This window comes from Plodia interpunctella, chromosome 9 (genome assembly GCF_027563975.2).
Source record: "Plodia interpunctella isolate USDA-ARS_2022_Savannah chromosome 9, ilPloInte3.2, whole genome shotgun sequence".
NCBI classification, from domain to species: Eukaryota; Metazoa; Arthropoda; class Insecta; order Lepidoptera; family Pyralidae; genus Plodia; species Plodia interpunctella.
In genome coordinates, this window is record NC_071302.1 from 5,838,859 (window position 1) to 5,854,628 (window position 15,770).

Sequence of the window (15,770 nt, forward strand, 5' to 3'; positions counted from 1 at the left end):
CATGCAATATTACCTACCTAACAGTTCGCTGAGGTTCTAAAAGACATAAGTACTTAATTATAATAAAAGTAAGAAAATGAAATAGGTAATATTATTACATTCAGAATGTCCTATACCGCATTGTTATTCTGTACTGGGTTTTAACGTATGTAGTTTAGACATAAAACTACATACGTTAACCCAGTACAGATACCAATAGCAGTACGATACCAATAAATAAAATAATCTAACTTTTTCGTTTAATAGCGCGCATCGTTAATTGCATGAATAGTTAATGCCGTTGGGAACAGATGAAAGAAATAGCAATTTAAATACATTGCATCAAAAGTTCGTAGAAGTGTTGGGTATTTTTTACTGGTTCCGCCCTAGAATAGGACCACTCCAAATCCTCCCACGAATGTCGTCGTATGAAGCGACTAAGGGACACATGCCTTAACAGATGATAGGCAACAATAGCATAGGTTCTAAAAGTATAGCCAAATCTTTAATAGTTGATATTGAGGAGAGAGAGAGGAAATCTATGTAGGAATCTAAGCCATTAATTTTCTTGGTGGGTAACATTAATAAAAACTAATTCCTATGCCACGCGCCGAACAAAAACAAAAAGTCTACGTCAACGTTAAATGTCAAAAGTTGCTTTGCTTTGCTTCGCTCATGAAAATGCGAATTCGTCGTTGTTGGTTTGTGACGACACATTTAGGTATTAAATAATTTCTTGCAAGTTTGCCCCTATTTAGTAAATAGTGATACATTACAACCAAAAATAGACGGTGCAATGATTTGCATTTCTCTTGTAAGACGCGCAGTATTCCTTCGGCCACATTGGAAACTATCATTTGCGAGGAAGGGTCAAACTAGTTAACACATTATCTAGAGATCAATGTACTCTAGGGTAAGTTTTACTTGTTTGTAAATGAAATAATTTTGATTTATTAATTTTTAATAGATACCTATTGTATATGTAGAAAGTATTAAAGTTGTTATTTTATATCAGGCTAGAACAAGATGACTCTGCCACAAGAAAGTTGTGATGACATGAATATCTTACCAAATGAGTTAATAATAACGATTTTCAAACTGCTGCCTTTGGAATCGTTATTAGCGTGTCAACATGTTTGCCAGCGCTGGAAGAAGCTAGCTCAAGATGCCTCAATCTGGAGATCTATATTGATTGTATATTCAGGGAAGCCTGGTCAAAGTGAAGTTAGTGAAAGGAATCTAGAGATTATATCATCTCAAAGTGCAAGTATCTTTTGCCTTAAGTTACAATATGTGTATAATTACCAATTTATAAAATCTATCCTTCAAAGATGTGATAACATTATGTTATTAGATCTTGTTATGTGTAGAATTGGTAAAGATTTTGAAGATGATGTGAAAAAATGGCCCAACCTAAAAAAAATAAATTTAAAAAACTCTCTTTTGCTAGTTAACAATGACGATGTCATTATCCAATATGATCAATTTAAGTATTTAAAATACTTAGCTCTTTCTGACTTTGGTTTATCTAGTTCAAATTGTTATAGTTTATTAAAATGTACTTATTTGAGTAATATACTCATTGAAAAAATTAAAAATCTAAATATAGATTATGTAAAAGAATTAATTATCTCAAAGCAGCATATTTTAGAAACATTTCACATCTATGGAGGAGATTCAGTTGACGATAGATGTTTACAATTATTGTCAAAATGCCAAATGCTAAAAGACTTAGCGATAATAAGATGTGAGAATCTCACAGATGCAGGGTTGGTAGCTCTAGCAGATCTGAAGCATGCAGAACATTTACAGATTTGGAACAACATTAATTTCACTGAAATCAATTTACTGAGGACTCTAAGCAGTCCTAACTTGATCTGTTTACAGAGTTTGAGCTTGTCCAGGATAGGGAATGTCTCTCCAGTCATTGTTGATGTAATATCAGAGTACTATAAAAATCTAAAATTTTTAGCAGTATACCAATGCCCAAGAATAATTAACACTGACTATGAAAAGCAATTAAAATCGAAATTCCGGAATATTGATGTTGTATTGTATTAATTTTGAACATAAGTTATGTTGGTTCATTGTCAGTAAGATCTAAATACTTTTTTAAATCCTGTGTATGTGTTTCTTTCATTTTACCAAAGATATTGTGTACTTATTTCAATCATTTTACCAAAGATATTGTGTACTTATTTCAATCATTTTACCAAAGATATTGTGTACTTATTTCAATCATTTTACCAAAGATATTGTGATATTAAAATCCTTTCAACATGTGTTTAGTCAATTAGTTGTTAATATTTATGTAATTAATATTTTTTATTGTAATTGTAAGTTTTAATTAATACTATAACATTAGTGTTGGTAAGGTTATTTTTTGACAAAGGGTGTCTTGTAAAATAAACCAGAATAAGTAAAATCCACATAAGTCTATTCACTGTATAAATAATGGCAATTCTATAACAAAAATCCGAAAAGTAAAATATTTGTCTACGTAGACAATTTTATATTATATAAATACATCACTGATGAAGTGTACAGATGTTTTAAAATTCAATATAATTTGAAAGTAAGAAATAATAAATAATTTAGTTTACTGAGTAAGCTAAACTAGTTTCAAACTATAATATATTTTAAAACACATCCTAACACATTAGTCATAAGTAAATTCCCAGAAATTAATTACTGAGAAATGTTTCATCTAACAGAAACAATATTATAAATTTATATAATGATTTAGTAAACAGATTTCATTATAACCTATTTTTTGATAAGTTTTTATCAAGCTCTAAGATAAAAAAAAGTAAGCACAGCGTGTGTTATTAATGTTTTGAAATATTCAAGAACTGGGGATTTTAAGTCAACGACTTCTACTGAAAATATTCAATAATGAATGAAGAGTTCAACAAATCAATATTCTAGGTATAATTTTTAAACGAAAGAAATGCTTAGAGAATGTTTAGCAAGTACATTATATGACTAAATATTTTTGCACATTGAATAGACTTGGGGTCCCTGCATGTAGTTGAAACTAGAAACCCTACTAATATTCAGACATCATTACATCTTAGACGAACTAACATTAAGAACTATTTATACAATTAAATATTACAACTATGTCACATTCCTATTCACGCAATTATAAAATTATACCTTTCAGAAAGTTTTGTTGATACAGTATACTGTATAAAACATATACCTACATCACATATTCATTATGTTATGTTTCAAACATATCACAGCACCCCGCACATTTGGTTCTTTTCAACATTCCGTAAATCTAAAACAGTGACTACAAGCAATGATCATTCGCTATTTACAAATTGGCAATATGGTTCCGGGTACATTTAACACATAACTAATATGTAAAATATAATCCTAAATCAATTTCGACATGTGATTACTTTGTTCTATTTATACATACATTTCATTTTACTGAACACTGTTCATTTTTGGTTTTCATCAGGAACATTATCTTAAGTATGAGCATAACATATGTATAAGTGGCGAAAGAGAACAGCGGTAAGTATATAAAGAATGTTATTCTTTATGTTTATCGTGGTCTATAATGTAATTTTGTAGATCAAAATATAAAAGTGCAAATAGAAATTAGATACACAAGTATTGTAATGATATTATTATTATTAGATACGATTATTCTACATAAATTTTGAGTTGTCGAAAACACTATAGTATGCGATTAAATAAACATGATTTATTTACATAAACAAGGTGATCTGATCCAGGAATCGCATCATTAAAATATGAGCTAACATTGTGTATTGTGAACGCTACAGTGCCAACATACTAAGCAGTCAGCAGTCTAGCCACCTCTCGCTTTATCAAGTGCGAGTGGTTTTGTCAAACTTTTTATGTAGCTGTGTGATTAGGTTTATGCCTTGCAAGTTTTAAATTGGAGATGTTTGACACTTCTTTAGAAATGAGTTATCTCTCTTCTTGAATTCCTATGTGTTGGTTTTCATCGCCTCATACATTATGTTGAGACGAGACAATTTATAATCCAAATTAAAATAATAAAAAATATTGACAAGACATGATTTACCAAATCATAATCATGAAACGTCTTATCATCGGCCAGTTTACAGATTAACTAAACTTTGCTTAGGTACGGAGCGGTCACTATACACCACGTTCACGAGAAAAGGTAAATATCGCTGGAAACACTATCGAGATACAAATACCGTACGAGCGATACGGGAACGCCGCGTATTCATCGCTTGCGTCCGCGCATGAACTGGAGGGCTTTGGCCATGAGGGGGGCCCTCTTGGGCTTGAAGGCCTGCGCGGAGGCGGCGGAGGCGGGGGCGGGGGGGGCGAGGCCGGGCCGCAGCCCGGCGCGCAGCACGCCGGGCGCGGCGGCGAGCGCGGCCACGCGCGCCGCGGGGCTGGCCGCCGCCGCGTGCGCTGTGCCGTGCAGCGCCTGCGAACAGTTTTCGTTGGATCTTATGCCGGCTTTACGCTGTCGTCGAACAGAAATCGACATCAACAAGTCTATCATCCTAAATTCAATAAAGAATTTTGCATTTTAACACTTTGCCAAGTTATGGCGGATCGTTGCGGTAAATAAATGCTCGCATACATATTACGCAATGTTCACGCATTCGCGTCGGCATGTGTCTGAGTTCGGCGACAGTGTAGATCTAGCATGACACACTCCCTGTTATTAAAAAAAGTTTTTCTATTTAATTGAAAAGAGCGCTCCCGGCTCTCTAGCACCACCACCAAAATATAGGAGATTATGTTCGATCATTCGATGCACTCGATACAGAATAAGGTTATAGTTTTCCAAAATTAAAAAATGCTAACAATTGATGGCAGTGAGTGTGTTGCAATGTAAATATGATACGTTCTAATAAAATCAATAAGGTTTCTGGTGTAGTATAAACTGTAGTAGGTACCATTTTTTGTTCTCGTTAATAAATAAAAGAAAAGGATAAAATTGTGATGACGGCTCTAGTTCTTATATTGGCGCTCTACCTATATAGTCTGCTTGGCGTACTTTTACATTCCCCCATCGCAGATTTTTTTAAATAACGCGTGTGCACAGTACTTAAGACAAAATCAATATAAGTATAATTCAGAATAGCACGTCATATATAGTTTATACGTGTATACAACCGTGAGAATAAACGTGGAATAAAATAACATTGTTTTCCATATTTTTTTTTTATTTCAAGTGTATGACAATAAAATTATTATTAATTATCTATATAATATATACCTACGCATTAGAGCAGTTGCACTAACGTGAAAAACAAAATCCTACTAATATTATAAATGCGAAAGTTTGTGAGGATGTATTTATATTGGTTTCTCTTTCACGCAAAATATACTGGACGGATTATTATGAAATTTGGTACACTGGTAGAATATAACCTGGAATAACACATAGGTACCCTTTTTTCCCGAAATTCCCATGGGAACGAAGAGCCGGGGCAAAGCTAGTGCATTCATATAATAAAACACGATAAAGTCACTTTATAATTATATATTCATCATTCATTCATTAGTATAACCGGAGCTCACACTTTAAACCCCAAATAAATATATGCTTTTGATAATTACAATTTATTAGAGGAGAAAATATCGCTAAGCTTTGTATCTATATTTCTCATCTATGTAATTACAGTTATCAAGATGTCACAACCTAAAGGAAAATTACTTCTTTTAAATGCAATTTTTTTTCAAAGACATTGTTTGTCTCTTTTGGAGAAAAGTATGTTTGCTTCTTTTTCTTGCGTTGGTGACGTTTCTGAATAAGTACAAAAGAAATAAAATTTTGATCCAGTTTATTATAAAGTACTTTATATCGAAATCGAAAATATTTAATTCCCTATGAAAAGTTGGTTCTACTGACTAGTCCGACCATTCAGTCGACCTGACGTTTTTTCTTATTATCTATCATATTGTGTCGCCGAAGAAAGATCAAAATTTTGGAACGAAGAATACGTTAAGATATTTATGCACAAAATAAAAAAAATATATAACCCTTCATGTTAAAGTTCCTAATATATTTTTACTATATATTCAGAATTTATTCAATAATTATTCAATAGCATTATGCACTATGCAATAATACACATATATACTGAAATAGGAAAATATATACTTTACGCTAGTGTTCTTTAAAACAAAATAAAGAAAAATTACCTGCTTCCGTGCGATATTTCGTGGCGGTTTGACAACAGTGTCGACGTACGCCATTTTGGTCTGTTTGATGGGAGCCTTCTTGGCCTCCTGTGCTATCTTGATGTTCTCCGTTAGGGATTTCAGTTTGTGCTCCTGCTCTTCTTGACACCTCTGAAAAGGATGGTGCAAAATTTTAACTGATCTTGGCAACGAGAAAGATTTTCGTTTTTGATGGCTGATTCTGTCTTATTTTGTAAAAGAAGTCACTAACTGATTAGTAAAACACAACAGGATCAGTTTGGTCATTTTATGTTTAATATTGCGTACAGTCCTCTACACAATACAATATTTATTGACAATTATGTTGTCAATAAAATCTTAGGCCCACTTGCATGTATGTATTGATAAATGTAATCCTAGAATTGTTCTGTTTGTTTAATGTTGTTTGTGTTTGTTTCATTTTTTTACGACGAAAGTTATACTTAACCCATTGATCAAAATTATAAATAAACTTTTCAAAGTCATTTAGAGAATCATGTTTATTCGACAGTAGCGACACAGTCCGACTGTGTCGCTACACTACACTATACATACTGTCGAACATGATGAAATATGCATCATGAACAATTTTGCGAAGTTAAGGTTAACTTCGCAAAATTGTTCATAAGAACATTATTGTTTAGTCAGGTGTGATTGTTTCTTATAATAACATATTACAAAAAAAGTCAATCCTGTCGCGTGTGTCTGTATGAACGCGATAAACTCACAAACTACCGGATGGATTTTTGCATGGTTTTCACAAGTAGACAGTGTGATTCGTGAACAAGGTTTAAGTGTATCATTTATGATGGTTTTATCCGAGCCGGGACGGGCCCTTGATCAAGTATATTAAAAAATATAATTCTCTTCTCACCATATACATCTCCCTCCAAGTCTCCATCTCCTGCCGCTGCTGCTTGCGGAAGTGCCTCTCGCAGAACTTCTGCCAGAGATGGTCGGTGTCCTCCATGAGGTAGGGGTTGTAGTGCTCCAGCAGGAACAGCTGCTGTGGGGTCGCCTTGTCTATAACGGGCTTCAGGATTTCGTATGGCACGCCACCCGTGTATTCTAGTGCTGTAAAGTATTTTTATTAGTAATTTAAATATTTCATCTATCCACAAAGTTTAATTAATCTTTTGTCTATAAAATAGTAATTCCACTCATAGGTGATGCGCCATTTAATCTCTATTCTAGTTTTAAGCCGCCATGTTTATCATTAAGCTAAACGTGGCTTCCGATTCCGCAACTACGTTTATGGCAACACTGCGGACCATCAACCCCCTCTCCATCTCATAAGGAATAAAGACATGATTGTATCTTTGCGTAAAAAATAATCTCAGGAAAAATATTTATGAAAACAGCTATTGCAAGCACTCAAAGTGTCAAAAAGTTATCGGATCTCATATAAAGTAACTTCACACTAATTACTATGTCTGTTTCGTCATCGTCACCATAAAAATGCTCATGCTTTGATGGGCTGGGAATTAAGCTTTAGGACAAAGGTTAAATTTGAAATTTTAAAAAGACTTGTGAATCCATAAGTAACAAAATGGTAACAAACTTAAATAGATTGTTGATAACAACTTACCATCAATATGTTCTTGTAGGATGTGCACACACATCTCATACAGGGATGGGATCTTTCCGAATACTTTGTTACCAGAATAAACTTTGGTTCTGTAACAGAAAAAGGTGAATAAATTAATTGCAACTTTGCGTAACTCGCTACATATATATAAGAAGCGACATTATACATTGATCATTCAACACACTCAACTTCATTATCGCACTTCGCTTTGCATCGCGCGAAAATTCCATCTCGTAAGTATGTAATGTTCAGCATTTGTACACTTGTATAGTAATGTAGGTACAGTGGCATTTTATTTACCTTTGGTTTTTGGACGAAATGATGGAGCTCATGGCCTCCTCGTCGGTGAAGTGCGGCATGAGTTTGGGCGGCGGGCGCGGCTTGTAGTTGGGCGAGATCTCCGGCAGCGCGGATATCTCCAGCGCCGGCAGCGGCGCCAGCTTCGCGCTAGGCGCTAGCAACGCCGCCGGACTCAGCTGGAAGATGCAACAGATGCTTTTTCAATAATTTCTGTAATAAACCGTCCTAGAAAAGACCACTCCCTGTCCTCCCGTGGAGGTCGTACGTGGCGACTAAGAGATATGTACAGTCTTGACAGCTGATAGGCAACAACAGCATTCCCAAAGAGGGTTCATGTCATGAAGAAGCCGTTGAAACATTATAGCAGAATCATCAAAAATTTAGACTATGTTTTGTGGCATCACAGCCGCGATCGAAACTAGGAACGCGAAGATGAGAGACTAGTTTTCAATCGACGTGACATGTTTGAAAAATGTCGCATGACACACGCATGCATTCAGTTTAATTATAGCACTTCGCTTTAGTGCGAAAATCCTGACTGTGCGAAAATGTCCAACGCACGCACGCTGGTATTGTAATGTTCAGTTTTGTACAAGAAACTCATTAGATGAAGGAAATAATAAAAATGTGTGCAGTCACATAATGAGCAATATCAAATTTGTAGAAATACAGAATCATTGAATAGCACATTGGAAAATGAATAAGATTTTGACAATAAATATGCAATGTTGCTTTATCTATCTATATAATTCTATTATATTTTAGCCTCAAAAGCACACCACCAGCAGGTCTGAGTGGCCGCATTAATACATTTCATATTTATAAAGGAAATAGAAACATTTAAGGCAAGGAAAACGTTATTCAGGATGTTTCTAATTGGCCATGCCAGTTGGCGTGTCATAATGAAATAAATTAACAAAAACAGACAAAACTGTAAATCGTGTAGTACTTACATCTGCATTACTAGGAGAACAAGAATCCTTCAGGGGTGCCAATTTCTTCTTAGGTTTTGCTGGACTGATCATACCCAGGGCTTCAGCAAAACTTGCTCCTGTATTTGATAAAAAATAAATTTTAAAAATAGCTAATAAAAAACATAAATTTATCAAATTAGGTTATTAAAAACATACATTTGTTACAAACATTGTTGTTTTTTTAAATAGCTACAACATGTCCCACTGCTGGGCAAAAGCAACAAACTTATATATATATATATATATATAATATATATTTTTAACTTGATAAAATATAATTTTCTAACCTGATCCACAATCGATGCCGTCGTCACTGTCTTCACTATGACTCACTTGTTTAGTCTTCTTTGGTATATCGTCACTAGACGTATTTGTAGTTGACTTGCTACTTTTCTGTGATGAGGAACTCGACTTATGTTTCGACTTCTCACTTTTATCAACAACTTTGTCCTTAGTCTTATCACTAGTTTTCAATTTTTCACTCGACGACGAGTGCTTTTTTTCACTCTTATGACTATCTGACTTTTCTTTAGAGGTACTACTTCTATCCTTACTTTTTTCCTTACTAGAGGAACTATGTTTCTCTTTGCTACTACTACTACTACTGTGATCTTTAGACTTGTGTTTATCAGTTGACACTTCCTTTTCTGACGAATTTTTGTGCTTATCTTTATCAGATTTGTGTGACTGACTGGAACTTCTGTGTTTTTCACTCTTACTGGAGTGTTTCTCACCATGGTTTTTATGTTTATCAGAACTGCTCTCTGTTTGCAAAGAAGATTTGTGTTTTTCTGTTTGTGAAGATGATTTGTGTTTGTCTGAACTACTGTGTTTACTCGACTTAGACTCATCTTTATGTCTTTTATCTTTTTCTTTCTGATCAGTTTTGTGTTTCTTATCTGAACTGCTTTCTTTTTCTTTTGAGTTCTTTTGTGAATCGTAAGAGTTTTCTTTTGTGGATGATTTCTCCGAACTATGCCTTTCTTTAGATCCTGATGAGGCATGTTTAGAGGATTTGGATGTTTTACTTTCATGAGAATGTTTTGAGTTTGATTCTTTCTTGTGATCTTCATTTCTAGTTGAAGATTGCTTAGAAGATTTATTATGATCTGGTTCAGTTTTTATTTCTTTTCGTATCACTTTAACTTCCTCAACAGTGGAGTCTGACATTTCAGACTCACTGCTGTCGCTGTGTGACTGCTCGGACTCATCATCACTCTCACTCTCAGTCTTGGGTTCTGTTTTAACTTTGATATTTGATCTCTTGTAGTTATCATAATTGTTACGGTCAGAGGAGCTTTTATATTTCTTAACATCTGGTTCTTCCTAAAATGTGACAAAACACACAGTACAGCATAGTTGTGATACAGCTTATTTTTATTAATTTAGAATAAATATCCTATCTAATGTTAAAGGGCACAGGCGTCCATTGTGGATGGATTTATGCCATATTCACATTTCAAATAAGTTGTCTAGACACAGACAAAAATAAAATTAATATAATAAGGAAAACAAACCTCACTGCTGTGATGCCTCCGCTTGCTCCCACTGTGTTTACCATTTGCCTGCATGTATCTATTTCTATCTTCATGTTTAGAACTGGTGGTCCTTGTATCATTTCTCTCTTGTTTTGCTTGTATCAATCGCTTTGAGTTTTCATCTGAATCTTTCCCATTTCCATAACCATTGTGGTTTGCGGCTTTTTGAATTGTAAATAAGATAACAATTAGGTACTTTTTAAATCTTAATCTAAATTATCTTTAAAAAATTTAACATCAATCTACTGTTTTAACCACTTATATTTATAACTCATACACATAAAAAAAATATTTTATAAATACTGCAGTAGACTTGCGAACTCTATGCAATAATGTTTTTAATAATATTACCAAAATCAAATAAGTGTCAATAAAATACTTGTGTGAAATTTGTGTGTAAATAATCAGGCATGCATATGCACAAACCACTAAATAAATGTTATATTTGCCATGCTTTTTGTTTACTTAGAAATAGACACAAGTATAAACAGAAAAACAGCATATGATATTATAACTTTTTATTAAAACTCAACATTACAAAATTATTGCACTTGTAATAATTATTGGACTCACTGTCATTGTGGTCTGCCTCCTCATCACTCTCCTCCGCAGCCACCATCAACTTCCACTTATTGACCAGGGCACGGGAAGCCTGGCCCACCTCTCCGGGCTCTTTCCGAAGAGCATTCACAGTCCGTCCTACCCCAGTCTCTTGTAGATGTTGGACTGTCACTTTTAGATTGAATAACTTGTCTATACATTTTAAAATCTGAAAAATTAAGATGACACTTATTAATTGGAATATTCTATTGTAAATTTATGTACTATATAGCAGAGGATGTGGTCCTGATAAAATTAGCCAGTGTGGTGAAGTTGTGGTATAACATTATTTTCAAAAATAAAATGAAATACATATGTCCAGTGTGAATTATAACATTTTAAATTTAACTGAGGGGCTATAAAGCTTTGTGGGCCTATAGCCTAAAACACACTCAAACTTTTAAGTTTTGAGCTGTATGATTTAGCATGTATTCAAACTTAGATCTTCAGAGGCACTTTAACACATACAATTTTAAATTAAATAGTAAGTAAATCTCAAATATTTATAATTACTGACATTTTACACTCTCTTAGGTGTTCCTTTAATTTTCAGTTTTTGTGTACTACAGTTCATATTTGATTTAATTTCAAACATTCACTTTCCTAATACGCAAGACACAGGATAGTTGTAACAACAATAGGGAGGAAAGCCTTATAGAACAAGAAAATCTGAAACAAACTTCCTCAAGATTTCTGAAGAATTTAGAATTTTGCAAATTATCAGTAACTGTAACCTCTTTTAAATATTGGTTCAATTTGTTTTATATGTATATTCTAGATCATCTTGCATAGGTAGGTACTTATAGTAACTCCACCTACAACAATATTACCTACAATGCAATGCCATGTTATTTAGTGTTGAAAGTATAGTACAAATCAAAATGGCAATTGTTTGGAGTACCTGTTATCAATGCAGAATCTATAACATCTTATCTAGTCGAGTATGCACCGGATGAAATCGATTTTGATGATCTATAGATGCTGGTGCATGCTCTACTTCTATAGCATTTCAACATACTATAACATGTTACAGACTGAGAATATTGCTCATTTGTTATTCATAAAATAAGGCCAGATTTTGATAACAAACCAAGAAATTAAGTTATGGAAACAATGGTCAATTCCTTTGTTTTCATTTCATGCAGCTGGTTTAAGTGGCAGATGCGTACATTATCGGAAAAATCTTTATCAGTTTTTTAAGGTGAGCTAAACGGCAGATGGGCTTGGGTAGCGCACTTACTTTATGCTCGTCGTTGGGATATTTCTCAATAGCGTGTTGATAATGTTTCACTAAATCAAGAACCGACGCCATAACAATATTTTAGCATTAACAAAGATGTTGATTTTTTATCATTTACAAAACTAATGCCAGCTGGTAAACGGGCACCATTTTTGTCACACACATGTCAATGACGTATCTCTCCGTCGGCTACGTAACAAACATTACCGTTCAGAAATTAGATAGATTCTCTATGGTTTTATTACAAATGAAGCGGAGCCATACTATTTAATATTAAAAGCTATAAAGAGGGAAAAGTATCGGATTCGATATCGGGATTTACTATTTCTACGCGAAACAGTTTCGGTTCGGATTTCGTTTGGTTTGCACGTTCTTTGCCTTTGTATTGGCCAATGGGTTTGGTGGCAGTTAGTCCGGTTCAATATTGATTTGTGAAGTTAAATGTAAGGTAATGTTAAGGACCATGTGATTAATTAGAATATTATTAGCAATTCCCGAGCAATGCATTTTAGCAGATTAATCATTTCGGTCGAAATACACAGTCACAGATTAAAACCATATTGCTTCGATGGCTGTTCGGCAATTATTTTTAAAAAGTTTTCGCTCACGACTGCGTTGCCAGATCTTTTTTAGGGCAAAGCGGGAAGTGTCTATACCTACTCAGCGGGAACACCTGGTTAGCGGGATTTTGAAACCTGATGAGTTAAAAAAACCGGGATTATTTCGTCAAATGTGAGACATACTTAAAAAAACTGATAAAGTGCAAGTTGAACTCGCGTGAATAATGGTTATGTAAAATTTATAGAATTCTTATAGGTTTTCTTATTCAAACATTACCTACTCTGACATAGTTAACATAACTCTGACATAGTTAACATAACTCTGACATAGCTAACATAACTCTGACGACGTAGCTAACATAACTCTGCATAGTTAATCTAGGCATATCTGTACAAGAGGGCGCGCTAATTTGATGCAGATTTTTTAACAAAGTCATGAGAGAAACAAACTAAGACTTACTGTACCAGGCGTGCGACGGCATCGGCTTATATAGTAGGTCAGTGGGGTCCCTCAGCTACAGCCCGGAGCAAAGATGGCGGTAATTCTTCTTGTAACTATCCAATCTGCATCCATGACAACAACTCGGAAAGTATGCTAGCTGCGCCCTGGAGCTACGCTGCCGTGGGTATTTCGGGATAAAAAGTACCCTACGTGTTATTCCAGGTTATATTCTACCCGTGTACGTGTATCATTTCATAACAATCTGTCCAGTAGATTTTGCGTGAAAGAGTAACATCAAACATCCTCACAAACTTTTGCATTTATAGTAGGTTGATATAAATAAATGGAGGCACTAAATATTTATTTTTTAATCTATGGCACCAAAACCATCTATGATATTCCACTTATTGATAAAGGAAAATCTGGGCGTCTTTTTAATCATTTATCTACATAGCCATTTAGCCATGCCAGCACAACAATATGCTACATTCCAACTGGCCCAGACAGACCCATAGACTTGCAATAGGCAGATGGACCGTTACTTTATAATTAGGTCTGTATCTATAAAAATCATTTACGAACTCGGAACCTTAAAGACTTGTTCTTGGCTATAGAGACAGAGCATGTAGGTTTAACCAGAATGACCGATAAAGGAGCGTCTGTAGCCCCTGACCCTTTCAATAACTACCCATCACGTCGTGTATTCTCGTCCCTTTCTTCTGTTTGCCCATTCGTCTGCATTGCCCCCTATCATTTCACTGACACCTATAGCCATTGGCTACGACCTGTGACATCGTTTTTCCTGTTTAACAACCTCGTCAATAACGTACTATTCTAAGGTGTTAAAATAGTAAAATTGATATAGCTTGGTATAAAGTTTACGGTATCCTTTATTCCTTGTACTTATCATACTCATAGATAGGCAAATATTTTACTAAAAGCATTAATAAAGTTTGTAAACTATTTTAGTAGGAATGTTGGAGACACTTCCTCATTAGATACTTATTTGATTAAGTACGTAATAATGTTTACGACATAATGGAAACATTAGTGACACGTTAACCTTTAGGTGCAAAGGGCGGTGTCATAGAAGCCGGAAGAAGGGATATAGGGATTTTCCTTTTAGCCATATAAATACTTAGAACGTAACAGAAGTAAAACGTATGTTAATTTTTATCTTTTCATAATTTCCTTTAAAAAACTTTGCCATTGAATTTATCAGTGTAATATTTTACTACGGTAATACTTATCTCAATCTACTTATAAATCTTTGTTATACTTAAGGCCCTATACAAAGTAAGTATGAAATCATGTAAATTATCATAAACAACTGCAAAATGTTTAACAGGCGGCATATTTTACAGCGTTCAGGCGTCTAAATGTGTTCATTCGACGCAGACGAAGCATTATCCTTTACGGAATAGCAAATGCGTGTAGTTCTAGGAAGGCAGCCGATATTCGCCTCGTTTGGGGCCATTACCTGGCTAACATCATCGGCATGACAAGGGCACACTACATAATGATATAGACAGATATCTGATCGTCCACATAGCATATAGTTCTCTTCCCACGCACCTCTGGTGTAACTGCGTTTTAAACTTCCTCCATTATGGCAAGTGTTTTAAAGTATATAGGATCAATACAGATCATCCGTAAGCATATATTCTCTTCCACCATGAATGGAAAACGGCGATATACCGACAGGGTACAGACAGCGAGGCTCTAAAATCCCTATTAACGCTAACGTCTTCTTTATCAGTACGATATCTTAATGAGTCTGTGATAGATTATGTGATTGTATCACAATGGTGGCGGAAATAACCGCATAAACGCTACATGTCACAGGCCCTGTCACTAAATGAAAAATAGATATCCAAATTAGCTAAGGGTCAAAAGCTAGGGTGACACCTTGATTTGTACTTATATTCTCTGTTAAATAATATAACGTTGGCTCTCAGTTATTTTGAAAGCTGAAATTCAGCTAGGCCATCAATTTCTTTCTCCAAGGAATCCTATCGCGTACCTACATATTAAACTAGATAAAATAATTCCCAAACTCTCCATTAGAAAGCCGAGATTTTCACGGGAGGCGATCCGATAACGATGTGACCAAACAGTGGATATGAGCGCACAGAAGTCAACTTCAATGATACAATACTGTACCCACGCCGCAGATTGTTATCACCGGGAAATCACGCTAACAAGTAAACGAGCCCGGACCGAATTCAATACGCGCTGTGCGGAAGTGTTGCGATAATCCGCGGGTAGATTGCGATATTTAGTTGTATGCAAATGGCGGCCCTTACCGTGCGACTGCGCCTGCGCTGATGTGATAATAGAATGGTCTCCTTATA

General features: G+C 34.8%; 2 protein-coding genes across 4 annotated transcripts; one reads left to right on the plus strand and one right to left on the minus strand.

Annotated features, from left to right (window-relative positions):
- The first annotated feature begins 625 nt into the window (after positions 1-625).
- On the plus strand, positions 626-2,523 carry LOC128672255 (F-box and leucine-rich repeat protein 13-like). 2 transcript variants are annotated; one of them, XM_053749287.1, is made up of 2 exons: positions 626-892; positions 978-2,523. In XM_053749287.1, exon 2 carries the CDS (start codon positions 1,006-1,008, stop codon positions 2,038-2,040), a length of 1,035 nt encoding a protein of 344 aa, XP_053605262.1. In that variant the 5' UTR covers positions 626-892; positions 978-1,005; the 3' UTR covers positions 2,041-2,523. The 2 variants fall into 2 exon arrangements, with proteins under 2 accessions (XP_053605262.1, XP_053605259.1); XM_053749284.2 differs by having other exon boundaries at positions 629-892; positions 995-2,523.
- EloA (Elongin A) lies at positions 2,400-12,596 on the minus strand. 2 transcript variants are annotated; one of them, XM_053749281.2, is made up of 10 exons: positions 12,415-12,596; positions 11,148-11,343; positions 10,554-10,735; positions 9,324-10,362; positions 9,016-9,113; positions 8,063-8,238; positions 7,763-7,851; positions 7,049-7,248; positions 6,157-6,306; positions 2,400-4,426 (listed from the first exon to the last, which is right to left on the minus strand). In XM_053749281.2, exons 1-10 carry the CDS (start codon positions 12,484-12,486, stop codon positions 4,217-4,219), a joined length of 2,412 nt encoding a protein of 803 aa, XP_053605256.1. In that variant the 5' UTR covers positions 12,487-12,596; the 3' UTR covers positions 2,400-4,216. The 2 variants fall into 2 exon arrangements, with proteins under 2 accessions (XP_053605256.1, XP_053605257.1); XM_053749282.2 differs by lacking the exon at positions 2,400-4,426 and adding an exon at positions 5,225-5,758.
- Positions 12,597-15,770: the final 3,174 nt, after the last annotated feature.

What these genes read in the sequence shown, in the direction of transcription:
- EloA (XM_053749281.2), bottom strand. Translation starts at nt 12,486, where the DNA reads ATGGCGTCGGTTCTTGATTTAGTGAAACATTATCAACACGCTATTGAG. An exon ending in CGGCATCGATTGTGGATCAG is followed by an intron (nt 9,114 to 9,323) that starts GTTAGAAAATTA and finishes TATCAAATACAG; the next exon opens with GAGCAAGTTTTGCTGAAGCC. An exon ending in CCTACAAGAACATATTGATG is followed by an intron (nt 7,249 to 7,762) that starts GTAAGTTGTTAT and finishes AATACTTTACAG; the next exon opens with CACTAGAATACACGGGTGGC.
- LOC128672255 (XM_053749287.1), top strand. Translation starts at nt 1,006, where the DNA reads ATGACTCTGCCACAAGAAAGTTGTGATGACATGAATATCTTACCAAAT.